The sequence below is a fragment of the Galleria mellonella genome, unplaced genomic scaffold, assembly GCF_026898425.1.
Source record: "Galleria mellonella isolate WM207_F2 unplaced genomic scaffold, CSIRO_AGI_GalMel_v1 utg23, whole genome shotgun sequence".
NCBI classification, from domain to species: domain Eukaryota; kingdom Metazoa; phylum Arthropoda; class Insecta; order Lepidoptera; family Pyralidae; genus Galleria; species Galleria mellonella.
This window is the reverse complement of record NW_026442045.1, coordinates 3021064-3034599: the sequence shown is the minus strand read 5'-3', so window position 1 is coordinate 3034599 and position 13536 is coordinate 3021064. Positions and strand designations below refer to the sequence as shown.

At 30.0% G+C, this 13536-nt stretch overlaps 3 protein-coding genes and 2 non-coding genes across 5 annotated transcripts in view; 4 read left to right on the top strand and 1 right to left on the bottom strand.

Annotated features, from left to right (window-relative positions):
* Positions 1-34: 34 nt before the first annotated feature.
* LOC113512841 (poly(A) RNA polymerase, mitochondrial-like) lies at positions 35-5115 on the bottom strand. Its single transcript, XM_026896776.3, has 7 exons — positions 4855-5115; positions 4603-4778; positions 4178-4498; positions 3367-3495; positions 2264-2475; positions 1449-1681; positions 35-1190 (listed from the first exon to the last, which is right to left on the bottom strand). The coding sequence occupies exons 1-7, from the start codon at positions 4964-4966 to the stop codon at positions 520-522; spliced, it is 1854 nt and encodes a 617-aa protein (XP_026752577.2). The 5' UTR covers positions 4967-5115; the 3' UTR covers positions 35-519.
* Positions 5116-5247: 132 nt separating this feature from the next.
* Positions 5248-6247, top strand: LOC113512917 (ribosome-recycling factor, mitochondrial). Its single transcript, XM_026896877.3, has one exon. It carries the CDS (start codon positions 5382-5384, stop codon positions 6138-6140), a length of 759 nt encoding a protein of 252 aa, XP_026752678.1. The 5' UTR covers positions 5248-5381; the 3' UTR covers positions 6141-6247.
* A 1233-nt stretch (positions 6248-7480) lies between these two features.
* LOC113512852 (putative leucine-rich repeat-containing protein DDB_G0290503) overlaps positions 7481-13536 on the top strand; it is a 108853-nt gene continuing 102797 nt past the window's right edge. Inside the window, exons 1-3 of the mRNA XM_026896796.3 lie at positions 7481-8038; positions 8818-8956; positions 9367-9388. Of these exons, the coding sequence (XP_026752597.3) occupies positions 7568-8038; positions 8818-8956; positions 9367-9388 (632 nt within the window). The 5' untranslated portion in view covers positions 7481-7567. The remainder of the gene's footprint in view (positions 8039-8817; positions 8957-9366; positions 9389-13536) is intronic.
* Positions 9236-9308, top strand: Trnaf-gaa (transfer RNA phenylalanine (anticodon GAA)). The gene has a single exon. It is a non-coding gene; the product is annotated as a tRNA-Phe (tRNA).
* On the top strand, positions 12918-12989 carry Trnat-cgu (transfer RNA threonine (anticodon CGU)). The gene has a single exon. It is a non-coding gene; the product is annotated as a tRNA-Thr (tRNA).

Below are 13536 nucleotides of genomic sequence, written 5' to 3'. Positions count from 1 at the left end.
TGTGAAATAATTTAATAAAAAAATTATTTGATAAATTTTTAACATTTATTTACAAGTACTTATTATGTTCATAAACTCACAACTAAGAATACATAAATATTTTATCACTGAACATGAATCTATACACTGTCATAATGTACAATAACTGTATTGTAAAGTATGTCATATAAATTTGTACAAATTCGTGATAAAACAGATTAATAACTGTATTAAAAATTAAACTAATTTATTAAAATTTACAAAAATATATAACATCTTACACAATATCTGTATGTAACAAGGTAATTAATACAATCATGTGTTTAAAAACAATGTATATGTACCTACACGAAACCAAAATCAAACAATATTGTAAATTATATATTAGGGAATTAATGAGTTTTGCTGAACGCTTGCTATACCGAGTAACATTCATTTACATTGCATTCCAATACTTAATTTTATTTTCACTCCTTATAAGATTTCATACCCCTAAATTCTGAACGCATACAAATTCAAAACTAATTAATTCTCAGACATTCATACCATTTTATTTCTTCGTATCCTAAACACTTCATTTGCAACTTGACTATTTTTGAACTTTATTTTTTGGTCTTTTTTCTCTGTAGCATTCTGTGTAGCTATCATCTGTTTCATCTCTTTTACACTTTTCTCAACATTCTCATGTCTTGTCTGTGTCAGTCTTTGTAATTTACTCCTCAGACCCTCTTCAGAAATGTTCTCTTCATTATCATTGAACAAGTCTTTCACTGATACAAGTCTATGTGAATTGCCTACTCGCAATAATTTCTTTAAATTTCTGGAAGCTCTTTTCTCTATGAGCCCTAACACGCCCCAGTCATCTGACTTTTCACCTTCTAAACCAGCTTCCAACTGCCATGCAGCATTTCTTACTTCCAATTTGAACCGTTCACATTCTTCAAAACTGACATTCCTACTAACATTCAATGCGGGTTCTAAAGGATTAACAATATATAAAGGTAATGCATTAGGTTTCCGTACAGGGTGCCCTTCGATTATAGATATAGCTTTTTCCTGGAAGTCAAATTGAGCGTAGTATTCGAAAAACTGCAATAACAGTGTTTCGAGATTGGATTGGTTCTGGCTGTAACATTCTAGTGGTAATTTATTCATATCACGGAGGAATGTGCAGTTAACATTTTCTTCTGCAATTCTTATGTCTTCTTTTCCTATAGCAAATGAAATTTTGTGAAATAAACAGAGACAAGGAAGTTTGAGCAGTAACAGTAGCTTCTGTTCGTAAAATTGCTTATCAAAAGAACACAAATTTTATCTCAATTTCCAATTCTGATCATTAGTAAACAAAAGGACCAACATTTAGGAATTTATTATATTATTATACATATCTATTTTGTTTTAATATAGTATAATGATAAGATAGATAAAGAACATTCTAACTCAGTAGAGTATTTATACATAATACATACCAGCTCTGTTAACCAGATTTTTAAATGATGGTAATATAAATCCATCATTAGTTTTCTGCTGAAGGAAGAACAGGACCATCAGAGTCAATGGGAAATTTGTGATCCATCGACCAGGGTGCTGGTTAGTAAGACCCACAGCAGCTGCCCAGCGACGAACTAAGAAAGTCAGCGGCCGTACTCGGGGGTCCAGTGACCCGTACATCCAGAGAAGTTCAGACATATGTACACCAGACCTTAAATTTTAATTGTTAATCAAAACTTTGTATTAAAAGGAAAGCTAACACTAAGGCTAACATTTTAAGCGCCGAAGATTTTACAGTACCCCTTCCCCCACCCCCTAAACGATAGGTAACATCCAAGTAAATTTTTTTTAAAAGAACACTAACCAATACTAACAAAGAAAACAAAATAAAAATAACGTATAATACAGTCGAGGGATTCCCCTTAAAACATAAAAGAAAAGGGTTGCCATTTTGGGAGATCTTTGTCGTGTGGGCATAGAATGAGACACCCCTTCCTTTTCAGTGTCGTAAGAGGTGACTAAGGGAGGGCTAGGGATGGGCAGCAGCATCCCTCTTAAAACATCTCTAAAAGCCTAACTGCAGTTGCTAACTCGACTGCCAAGTGTGATATATGGGAAGTCTAATGTCCAACAATGGACAGTTAATGGCTGAAATAATATTAAAATTACTATTGGTAGTCTCCCAAATAAATGTATATTTATACTGGGCGTATGAGATGCATATTGCTATATCTGTCGTTTCTCCTGTCCCTGATGTTGGATATCCAAATTACCAAAAATAAACATAACTTACATATTGTTATAGCAAAGGTCACAGTCTATATTAGTGAACTCGTGTGCGTATTTTACGATGGGCACACGCGCATGTAATATCCGCTGTACTCTTGTTGCTCCAACAATCCTTAGCTCCAACAACTCGCCCACCAGTTCCATATGTCGCTGCCATGGCCCTCGACCACCTTCAGACTTTTTTTCTTGGTATACTAAACGTTTGGTGGGATCACTCTGTAAGGAAATGTGGATATCAATTATTTGTAAAAAAAAAAATTAATAAATTTAGCATATATTGGTTATTATATTTTCAATTATATATTTAATAAGATATTGTATGTATTTAAGTACCCATGTTTAACACAAACAAAATACATAATAATAATAATAATCTTTATTCAAAACAGTAAGTTACATTAAAATAGTAAATACAAAATATAGTAATTTTTTTTATTTGGTTTTTGTAACATATCTATTACTTTATTTACTTAATTTATATTATAAAGAAGAAAGATTTTCTTGTTTGTAATAGATAAACTTATTACATAAACTACTTAACCAATTTGAAAAATCCTAAAACCTATATTATCTTTATCATTATTACATGGGCTGTAATTCATTTTTAAAAAACTGTGAAGTGTCATAAGGGGTTATTAGTTCAATTACAAAGAAAGACCTTAAAGTTTATTCTAATTTTATAAAGATATTTTAACTCTATTGCATGGATTTCTGGCATAAAATAAATTCAGAATTCAATATTTGCTATACATAAACAAAAATGATGAAACATATCATTTTGATGTTGTTTTGGGTAACTGTATTTGACCAAAAATTGAAATGATATTGTCTGACTGTATGGTTATAATTCAGAAAATCATACCTATTCATTTCTTATGTAATTTATTGAAAATACTTCTACCCTGATATTGTCTATGTTTTCAATTATCCTTAAATTATTTCTCATTTTTTAAGATACTGCACCCATATGAAGAAAAATCTCTATTCATATTGTACCTCATATTATTTTTTACATAACTAAACAAGACTTATAAATATTTTTATTATTATTTAATATAGCTGAGACACCAATATCCAAGCAGCTATACAACTATACCAATAACTTACCATTTCATCTGTCAAGTTGTTACTTAGTACTAGATCCAAATCGCAGCCCATTTTGCCAAAGCCGTTTACTGATGAACCAAAAGGTCTCACAGCTATGTTTGCATATAAACTTTCAAATACTATTTCTAGCTGCAATAAGTATAATTTAAAATTATATATACATATAACATAATCTTACTGCTATTATAAACTAGAAAACTTGAATGTATGAATGGATAAATGTTTGTTACTGTTTTACATAAAAATTACTGAACAAATTTGTCATTCTTATCGGTTTTTTTTATATGGATAGATTATGCTCCAACTTACAACATAGGAAATTTACTCTCTTGAATTATTACATGAACACATGGTTCTTTACATAATGATTCATGTGGACTAAGCCACAGGATACAACTAGTATCATATAAACTCTCTGATAGGATAAAATTATTTATTTATTGCAAGTTAACACTTAAATAGACAATACATATTCTTAGTGCCGTGAAACTACTTGGCAATATCTCTGCAGCTTTGCGCTCTTGTACATACAGCTAAATAAATAAATGAATTATTATGTTTAAGATACTAGCTCTAATTTTGTCATGTGGCTTTGCCTGCCTGATCAGAATTAAAATTATCCTGTGGGTTTATCTAAGATATATTTTATATCAAATGCCATTCAAACCTATCTATTATTTTTAATGTAACAAATACAGTTGCATAATTTGTAACAATTTGTTACTTCTCATTTTTTCATTATAATACCTTTTATATTAATTATTTTATTTTAATTATTTAAAAGCAATCTATTATTAAAATCAGGGCTCACTTGTCTAGCCACCATGTATCTCAGTCTAATACCCAAATCATTTAACATTGTTTTATCATACAACAGCTGTATTTGATCAGAGACTGTTGAACAGCTTCCAAGCTCTTCACAAAGTAAGTTTTCATCAATGGCAGCATTTCCATTTTTTGTTATGAGGGTATTTGAAGTTGGTGCTATCTTTTCCTTCTTTCCAGAGCAAGCTCTAAACCATAGGAAAGGAGACTGTAACGCCATAATATCATTATCTTTCTGATGGGAACCACAGCTGCGTAGAATCTCTTTAAGGTTGTCTTCTGTACTAAATTCAATGAGCATAAAGTGCTGAAAAAGTAACCAATTAATAATTATTGTTGCATTCATTTATACTATACATGACACAAAATTAAATAATCTTATCAACAAATTTATATAACCAACAAGCTTACCTCTCCTCCTGCATTTTTGTAATGATGTATGCCATTGATTGAAGCATAATTTGAACAATACCCATATAATTCATTAAATGAGGATTCAGAATTCACTTGTACGACAAGACTTCGTCGTGCTTCGTCTCTTCTCTGCGATACAACCTCATCAAATGACAAAAATTTCTTTGAAACATCTGAAATGCATAAATATACATAACCTCGAAAGAACCTTCAGATTATAAGAATTTAATATAATTATAGAACCACTACCTGAAGATTTTCTTCTTAATAAACATGTACATGAAGATAGTGGGGCTTGTATAAGTTTTTGAAATGAATGCGATTTTCCAGTATTTCTAATAGTTTGAATTAATAAAGACATTTTTTGAATATTCAATTTGACAGGTGGACATTGGACAAAAAAAAATAAAAGAATGTTTTTCAAGAGTCTTCTCCAGGGAATCAAAGGAACTAATATTTTTCAGCCATAATATCTAAGATACAATCCTTTTACAATAAGCACAAAGGAGTTTTAATGACAAAAATAATTTAATGTATAATTATTCTAAACTATATCTTTCAGATGTTTATTTGTATTTGAGGTCCAATAACTGCACCCAATAAATTCTTTGAATCAATTTGTTCGACTGAGAATTGACATTGGCAGCACTAAACTGACAAATGACAGAAACCAAATTGAGTTTGCCTTTAAGGTTATTTTTATATTGTATTATTAATTTTGAAAATAGTACTTCTCTTATTTACTTTTATGCAGTTTAAAATATATCATACATAACATGGCTACAAGAATATTAGGACGCGTAATAGTTTCAACAATAATAAATTCATTTAAACCCATTGTTCTTAATACAATTGAAAATAACTACAGAATCGTTTGTGTTGATAATTTCAAATACACTACAGTTAGGAACTATGCTAAAACCAAAAATAAAGGAAAAGAAAAGAAACCCAAAGGTAAAGTGGAAATTAATACTCAGATGATGTCTGAGCTAGTTCCAGTAGAGAAGCTACAAGAAAGGTGTAATGCAGCTATCGAAAAGATGAAAGATGATTTCGCTAAGAACTTATCATTGCGCTCAACAACGGGATCTATAGAATCACTTCCTGTGAAATTTGAAGGAAAAGATTATGAATTACAAGAACTTGCTCAAATAGTACGAAAAAATCCTAAAACAATCGTTATTAATTTTGCTTCATTCCCACAAGCTATACCTGATGCTCTTAAGGCTATTAATGCTTCAGGTCTTAATTTAAATCCACAGCAGGATGGTACAACTCTTTATGTTCCTGTGCCAAAAGTCACTAAGGAGCATAGAGAAGCTCTAGCCAAAAATGCGAAAGCTTTGTACATTAGATGTCGGGATGCTGTAAAGGATGTACAAAATGATTACATTAAGAAAGTTAAAAAACAAACGGGTGTGTCAGAGGACCTTATTTTTAATGTAACCAAACAAATCACTGCAATGTGTGATGAATTCCAGACCTCTGCAAAAAATATTTATGAATTAAAGCATAATGAACTTGTTGGAAAGTAATAATAGTTATTATGTGTGCCATCCTTAACATTGTTTTTATATTTTAGGAATATTATTGTAACATGGCATTAATTATAATAAATGAATATGAATATTATAAAAATGAATGTAATATTTTATTTTAATATTAATGATTATTTTCTGTGTACTACTCAAAATAACCATTTCTTAATTTAGTTGAAATGGGTCTGTCAGAATTTTTATACTACATGCAATGCATATCACAAATCAGTACTTTCAATAAGAATATTGCTGTTTAAAGACAATTTCTAATTGGATTCTGTAAATTTATCAATTAATCCTAAATGTTGATGACATATTCAAAATAAAAACTACTACACTATGTCTGAAAACTGCTTGTAGAATTTGTTGTGAAACCATTTTATATTTCGATATTTTATTTTTTCTATCAATGACAATTAATTTGAATTTTTTCTTTATATTATTTCTATAAATACAATTAACGTATTAAAAATAGTCTGAACTCTATATCGACTATCTTTCTTCACCTGCTTCCTTTGAAACTAATTTTATTTATACTAATAAGATTACTCACATTAAACATTGAAATATGAAGAGGTTTCACAACAGAATTGTTTTTCATATATCCTCTATCCTCTTAAGACATAGATCAAACTCCACCAGATTTATTCTTTGTACTTTAAAACCTGGGAAGACATTGTAAATGAAAAAGGATATTTTCCAGATTAGAATTAGACAAAACTTTTCCTAGTACAGGCAGATCAGGAAGTAAATTTGTGCTTTCGTCTTTTTAATTTACATTATACAAGCTTATACCCGCGACTTCGGCCACGTAAACGGTATAAGGAGTATAGTACGTGTGATTAAAAATAAATAATAAAAAGTAGGTTATATCGCAACATATACGAAAATAAATGTAATTTATATAATCATACTTAATTGGTAGTCAAATTATAATTCGCAAGTCAAATTTTATGTGAATTTTATTATGAAATAAAATTAATATAAAGTTACAAATTAGAATAGCTTTTAATTGTTAGTACTCTTTTGAGTATTTTTTTTTTTATATTTATTTTGTGGTCAAATGATTAAATCGATGAAATAATCTTTTATAATCCAATTAATTATAGTTGATTTTGACGTCGTACCCAGTACCCATCACTACAACAAACTGTGATACATATCTAATTATATATGAATTTGTCCTTCACAATATTAAAACTCTGTAATTACATCAGGATGGATTCAATTATTTACTTTTTTCAAGAAAAATATCCGCAATGCAATTAGGGTAATATAAATTAAAGATGACATAAAAGAATGTATCTAAAGCCGTAAACTTATCATAAAAGAACGTGTTTAAAAAAAAGGCAAACAGCTGTTGTTTGTTTGTTTCCGCTTAGCTTATACCCTAAATCTATTTAAAGATTGTATTTATCCAAACAATGAATTCAACTAATAAGAAACAAGTGAAGAAATACGATAGAGTTATGTCTCGTGTGAATAATCAATCACGATCTACTTTAAAATCAAGTTCTGTTGTGACGTGCCACCACATCCCAACGTCTGCGCGTCTTGGCGCGAAAACATCATCAACAAACTTTAGTTCTTGTGTTTTTAGTGAATTGCCGATTGTTTTAAATGACTATGCACCCGATACTCGTACCGATGAACCGGTTCAAAAGACGTATGTCGTAAAGCCTCGCAAAACTATTAAATCATTAGATCCTGCGAAGTCACCTCACAGTTCCATACGAAAAACTCAAGAATTAATAAGAGAACCTTGTAATATTCGATCACAAAACTCTGCACCATCGGTGTTAGTTCAAAATTGTCATAGATATAATAGAAATCTCGATACTCATTTAAGAGAATGTCTGTCTAGTAGATCACATTCGAAATTGAAAAAATTAAAGGTATAGTATATTTTCGAATAATTTTAAAATTGATAATTGTAAAAATATCCCAGGTTTGATTCTGTGTTAGTCTAAATGAACATTAAACATTACCTGAACCCTAAATTGGTTTTATTGTAAGTGTTGTAATTTCATTTCTGAATATCTGATGATAACATCTAATATTTTCACATAATAATAAAGTGTATTTGAGGCCTATAAAATCAAAGACAGCTACATCCAATTTTGTCTAATATTCAGGGAACTACAAAAACTAATATGTCGTCAATGATATGGAACAGTGTTCTATATTTTAAACCAGACTGAAAAAATTTTAATATTAGAAATAATTTGAATTTTAATTAATAGAACTCCCTCTATATTTGAGTACAGAGTGAAAATGGACCGATTTTATGGCGTTTAGCTGCCTTTTACTTTATAGGCCTCATTTAAATATGTTTTCAATGTTCTATAAAATTTAAACACTTTTTGCTTTTTTAAATTTATTTTGTCCTGCTTTTAGTATGGGTACCTCTTTTTGGCTATAAGTTTCCTCTAGTTTATTTTTTTCTCTCGATTTTTCAATATAATTCATTCATTATTTTATTAAATATTTTATTTCTTATAATATTTGTTGGTAGAAAATGTTTCCATATATGTAGTTCTATAACTAGAAAGATAGTATGACCGCAATTATCATCATTATTATTATTATAATAATTATAAATAAATTAACTTAGGACAAGAGAAATAGTCTACAGTTACCTTGAATTAAAAAGCATGTTTATTAAATATTTCAGGATGAAATTGAAGCGTACAATAAAACTGAGAAAATGATGAAACTTCGTAGCCGCTTATATAAACGCTGTGGTGTGGTGTTAGATGATGCGGGACAGGTTGCCGAAGATAAGGCTGTGCAAGTGGAAGTTCCAGTGCCTGGTATGTAATATAAAAAAAATACCATTTCTATAACAACATCCTTTAATCTTATTAAAAGTAATATGTAGTTTCAACAATGTATAATAGATGGCGCTATCGGTTTATAAATGTGTGTATTGTAACATTTAATTCATATTCTATGAAACACATGTTGAATAAACGATAATAAATTCCATTTAATTTTAAAGGTAAATCCAGAATGAATATGAAATTTTTTATATTTTAATTTTTATTATATACTTTTGAAACTGATAGTTATTTTTGAACTCCTCTCATGTGGCCGAAATAGCTCAGTTGGGAGAGCGTTAGACTGAAGATCTAAAGGTCCCTGGTTCGATCCCGGGTTTCGGCATGAGCTTTTTTGAATTAATGATATATATTTTTTTCACTTTTAAAATTTTTATTTCCAGATAAATTATCCGTAGAATCAAGGTAAGTGCATCTTCAATAAGTGAATTGATCTCAGTTTCTGTTATTTTTTAATTTATTTAATGTATATGAAATATTATCTATTAAAAAAAATACTCCTATTGTATTTTTACATAGGATAATTATAACTATGTCAATTGTATTTTCGTATTCCTTAAAATTACGTTAAAATAACAATAAATTATGTACAAGGATGATGTAGTAATAAGGTTTTTATTGATAGGTAAATATGAAAAATATGAAATTATAACGCTGTCCGCGCTATTGGTTTAAGTAGTTGAACATGAAGTCAGGTCACTATGTTTTTTTGTAAGGCTTGCAAATATTCGACGATTTTGATATTCAAATATTCTGGTTTTTACTAAAATTTTAGGAATTTTATTCGAATATTCAAAAGAAAAATATAAAATAACATATAAGTGTATTGCTTTATAAATAGAGTATTTATTTATACTAATGACATTAAAAAATAAGTTGGAGTAGGTATTTTGGTAACTCCGCAGTCGAATGAATGGAAAAATATGGTAGAGCTGTGAAAAATGTGCCATTAGTTTTTTTTTTTTTATTTTGTTAATTATTTATTTAGGTTCACCAACAATTGTTTCCACAAAATAGTGTAAATATTTATACAATTATGGAGCTTAGAATTAAGTGTAACAATTTTTTAAAGGCAAACACGACATACCTACATTGGTACATTTATAACAATTAGTACGCAGAAAACAAATATATACAGCTTACATCTATTATTAAATGCTTAACATCTTAAGCCACTATATCCATAATCAGATCCAGCAACACGACTCATTTTATATATTTATAGACATTTCGTACAAAAGCCATTGGACTATCAAAATTAATATCGACCTGGTCACTGCAGCTATTTATAATTTTACAGAACCTTACAATTGTTAAAAGTATGTGGTGATTAATTGATCGCACTAGGCATAAAATGTCGTTATCTTTTAATAATCCCGAGATAACGCTACCCCGAGGGTTCTCTGAAGGACAGTTGCATATTAAGGAGACTCAAATAATCTTCCTGCGGTGACACTTCCTTAGACTTAACTAAGATCTCCTTGTTGGGGGGAAAGGGATTGTTAGTAATGGAGTCTAAAAATCCCATTGCTAGCAATATACCGAACCAGGTCGACCTCCTCGTGATTCCCCCTGGAAACTATCATGGTTAATTCCTGATGAATTCATCATGATGGGCTAACGGGCCTGTTTTCATTCTCATCGATCACCCTTCACTGGTGCTTCACCAGCGTATCCCGTTAGCGCAGGCGGGGTTACCATTTCATTTCCACCTATTAAAAAAAAAATAGATCTCCTTGTCCAATAAGAAATCATCAGAAACCAACACTACAGATAGGCATAACCATTCAAAGATGTTCTGGTAACATTTGCCGGGAATAATATCATCTAGTAGAAGGTAATACATATACAAATAGAGATAACTTATATTAATACTGAAAGTACACATCCATTTTTTTTTTCGAATACTGAAAATCGACGATATAGTGAAATGCAAAGAGCATCATTGTTATCATACGCTGTAAGGAAGAAATCGCTCGGTTCAAATTAATTTTATTCAGTGTATTTATTTTATTAATACAAAATGTAGGTGTAAAATTATTCAAACATATTCGAAGAGCATTGATTTTTTATTCGAATATTAGTTTTGAAATAATATTCAAATTATTCGAATGTAAGCTTTGGCCACTAGGGATAATTACAGGATGGTTTTCAGATGGATCCACGTGGTTTCTTTTTTAATAGATGATAATGAATGGCAACTCCTCTTGCGCTATCGGTATTTGCTGGCGGGGCGTTCGTGAGGGATAGGTTAGGATGAAAAATCATCAAGAATTAATTAATTAAATTCAGCATTAAGTCCGCCATGTACACATATTTGTACTAATGAATAAATAAATAAAAAAATAATCATGATGGTTTTCAGAGGGGACATGTGAATGTCGGTTATAGACTAGATTATTAATAATGCGGCTATTAGTCCTCATTTACTAACAATCTCTTTCTTAAGATGTAGGAAGGTATAAATAGATACTGTTTATGGTTTTTTTCCAAAAGATTACAATAGTAAACTTATTATAGATACGAACAATTATGATAATACGACGTATCTTTGGATTTCATACATACTCTACCCTAAAAACTTTTTAAACTGAACAAATTCATCATAGAAAGACGAAGACTGGTTAAAATTCCACGGTATTACTTTAGTCGTGGCTCCAGCGGACACTGAACATACCTATACTTCGATAAGTAAGTCTAATTACTTTGTTTTTTAAGTCGTTTGGAAGTCGACCTGATAGCTAGGATTAGATGTCCCCATTGCTAGCAATATACTCTATATTGGTAGTGACGGGGATATTAGACCCCATTACTAACAGTTCCTTTCTCTTTATAAAAATATAGTTATATGTATTATATAATCTAATAAAATTAAGTGTTAAATTTTTTTTTCTATATATCTGTTTAAATTTGCTAAACTCTGGAACAGATTTTTTTTTGCATTTGATAGCTCATTTCTCATTTTAGCTCATTAGTTTTTCTTCAAGTTATGGAGCTATTCAACATCACGATACGGCCACGGCTGAAGGCGCGGGATATAGCATATAGCTAGTAACCATATTTATATGACTTGTAATGGTAACACTGAACTTGTCACTCACGTAATCATTAGAGGTAACCCTCTTCTAGAGATATGAACGTAACAGATTATACTGCAAGTTCCACGGAGTGATTTCATTGCCACATACTACCCTCGAGTTTAAAACGTAAAAGTAATTTACATTAAAAATTCTTTGTAAATGTAGAAAACTAGCGGTTCCTTCCTCGATTTTGTCCTCGTGCGTTTACCGTATAAAAATTAAATTTTTTGTCACATAATTATCTGTATATTCAATTATATTCAAACGTATTTAGTTGTTTATGTATAATTGAGTGACGAGAACCTTATGAATGTTTTAATTTATAATATTTAAAAAGCAAAAATTATATGATCACGACTATAAAAATACCAAGCAATAGATTTTTAACCTCAGATGAGTAGTTAAAAGCATATTTTATGCCTGTTATTACTTATCAATTAATTTGCCTATATTTCATCGAGCATATTGGTAGATTTTAATGTAATAGGGAGTCACCCCTCAAGTTGTGTCTAATATTACGGAATTAGCTGTTATAAAAATTATGTCATATCTACTATTTAGATATAATGTGTTATTAATCGAATTTCGTATTATAAACTTTTCACGTTACTTAACGATTAAATATTTCAATAATTCAATATTTATAATTGGTTTTATAAAGATGTTTAACCATCACCAGAAACTTGATCGGAAAAGGGACACAATCTTTTTGATTAGATTGGATATGAACTTACGACTCCGTTTTTTTTTTAGTCACACTCCAGTAAATAAAGTTTTTAAGTAGCAATTTATTATTTTTCAGGCTTAAAAGTGCATCATAAAATGGGAACTGTAATTTCGCAACGGTCCGCATCGCCTCTTTAGCTCAGCGGTAGAGCGCTGGTCTCGTAAACCAGCGGTCGTGAGTTCAATCCTCACAGGGGGCATTCTTCTCTCCTTAATATATTTTGTTTTTATTAAATGTATTCATAACTTTTAAAAGTATTTTATGATATATTTCATTATCCTGTAATTTTTATGGATAATGTAATAATTCATTTAAGTATTATTGAGCGCAAGTATCTGATAATAGATTTATTTTCTCTTGAATAATTAAGTACGATTTACTCGAACGGAAATTTAGAGAGAAAAGGAAATTGTTCTTTGCATAGGTCTTTAAGAAGTTTTATTTTGAAGGGTAAAGAAACAAGTGTGATATGGTGTCATGATGTGAAGAGAACCTTTCCTTAGAAATGTCAACGAATACAATCCTATAAGTAAAAACTAGAAGCGTCACAATGTTGTGAAAGGGTCTTTTACAAATATGTGACATTCTTGGTTACAGTGTGTCAAAATGATACCCGATTCATGGTTTTGTTAATGGCCGTAAGCAACGTTTAGTAGAATAATTCCTATATGATATTTATGATAAACCAACTGATAAAAAGTGGCAAACGTCGTCCATAGAGATGAAAAGCACATAGACGTATAAAA

Coding starts and splice junctions, on each gene's coding strand:
- LOC113512841 (XM_026896776.3), bottom strand. CDS start 4,966: ATGTCTTTATTAATTCAAACTATTAGAAATACTGGAAAATCGCATTCA. Junction 4,499..4,602: donor ACAAAAATGCAGGAGGAGAG/GTAAGCTTGTTG, acceptor TTACTTTTTCAG/CACTTTATGCTCATTGAATT. Junction 1,191..1,448: donor AAATCTGGTTAACAGAGCTG/GTATGTATTATG, acceptor CATTTGCTATAG/GAAAAGAAGACATAAGAATT.
- LOC113512917 (XM_026896877.3), top strand. CDS start 5,382: ATGGCTACAAGAATATTAGGACGCGTAATAGTTTCAACAATAATAAAT.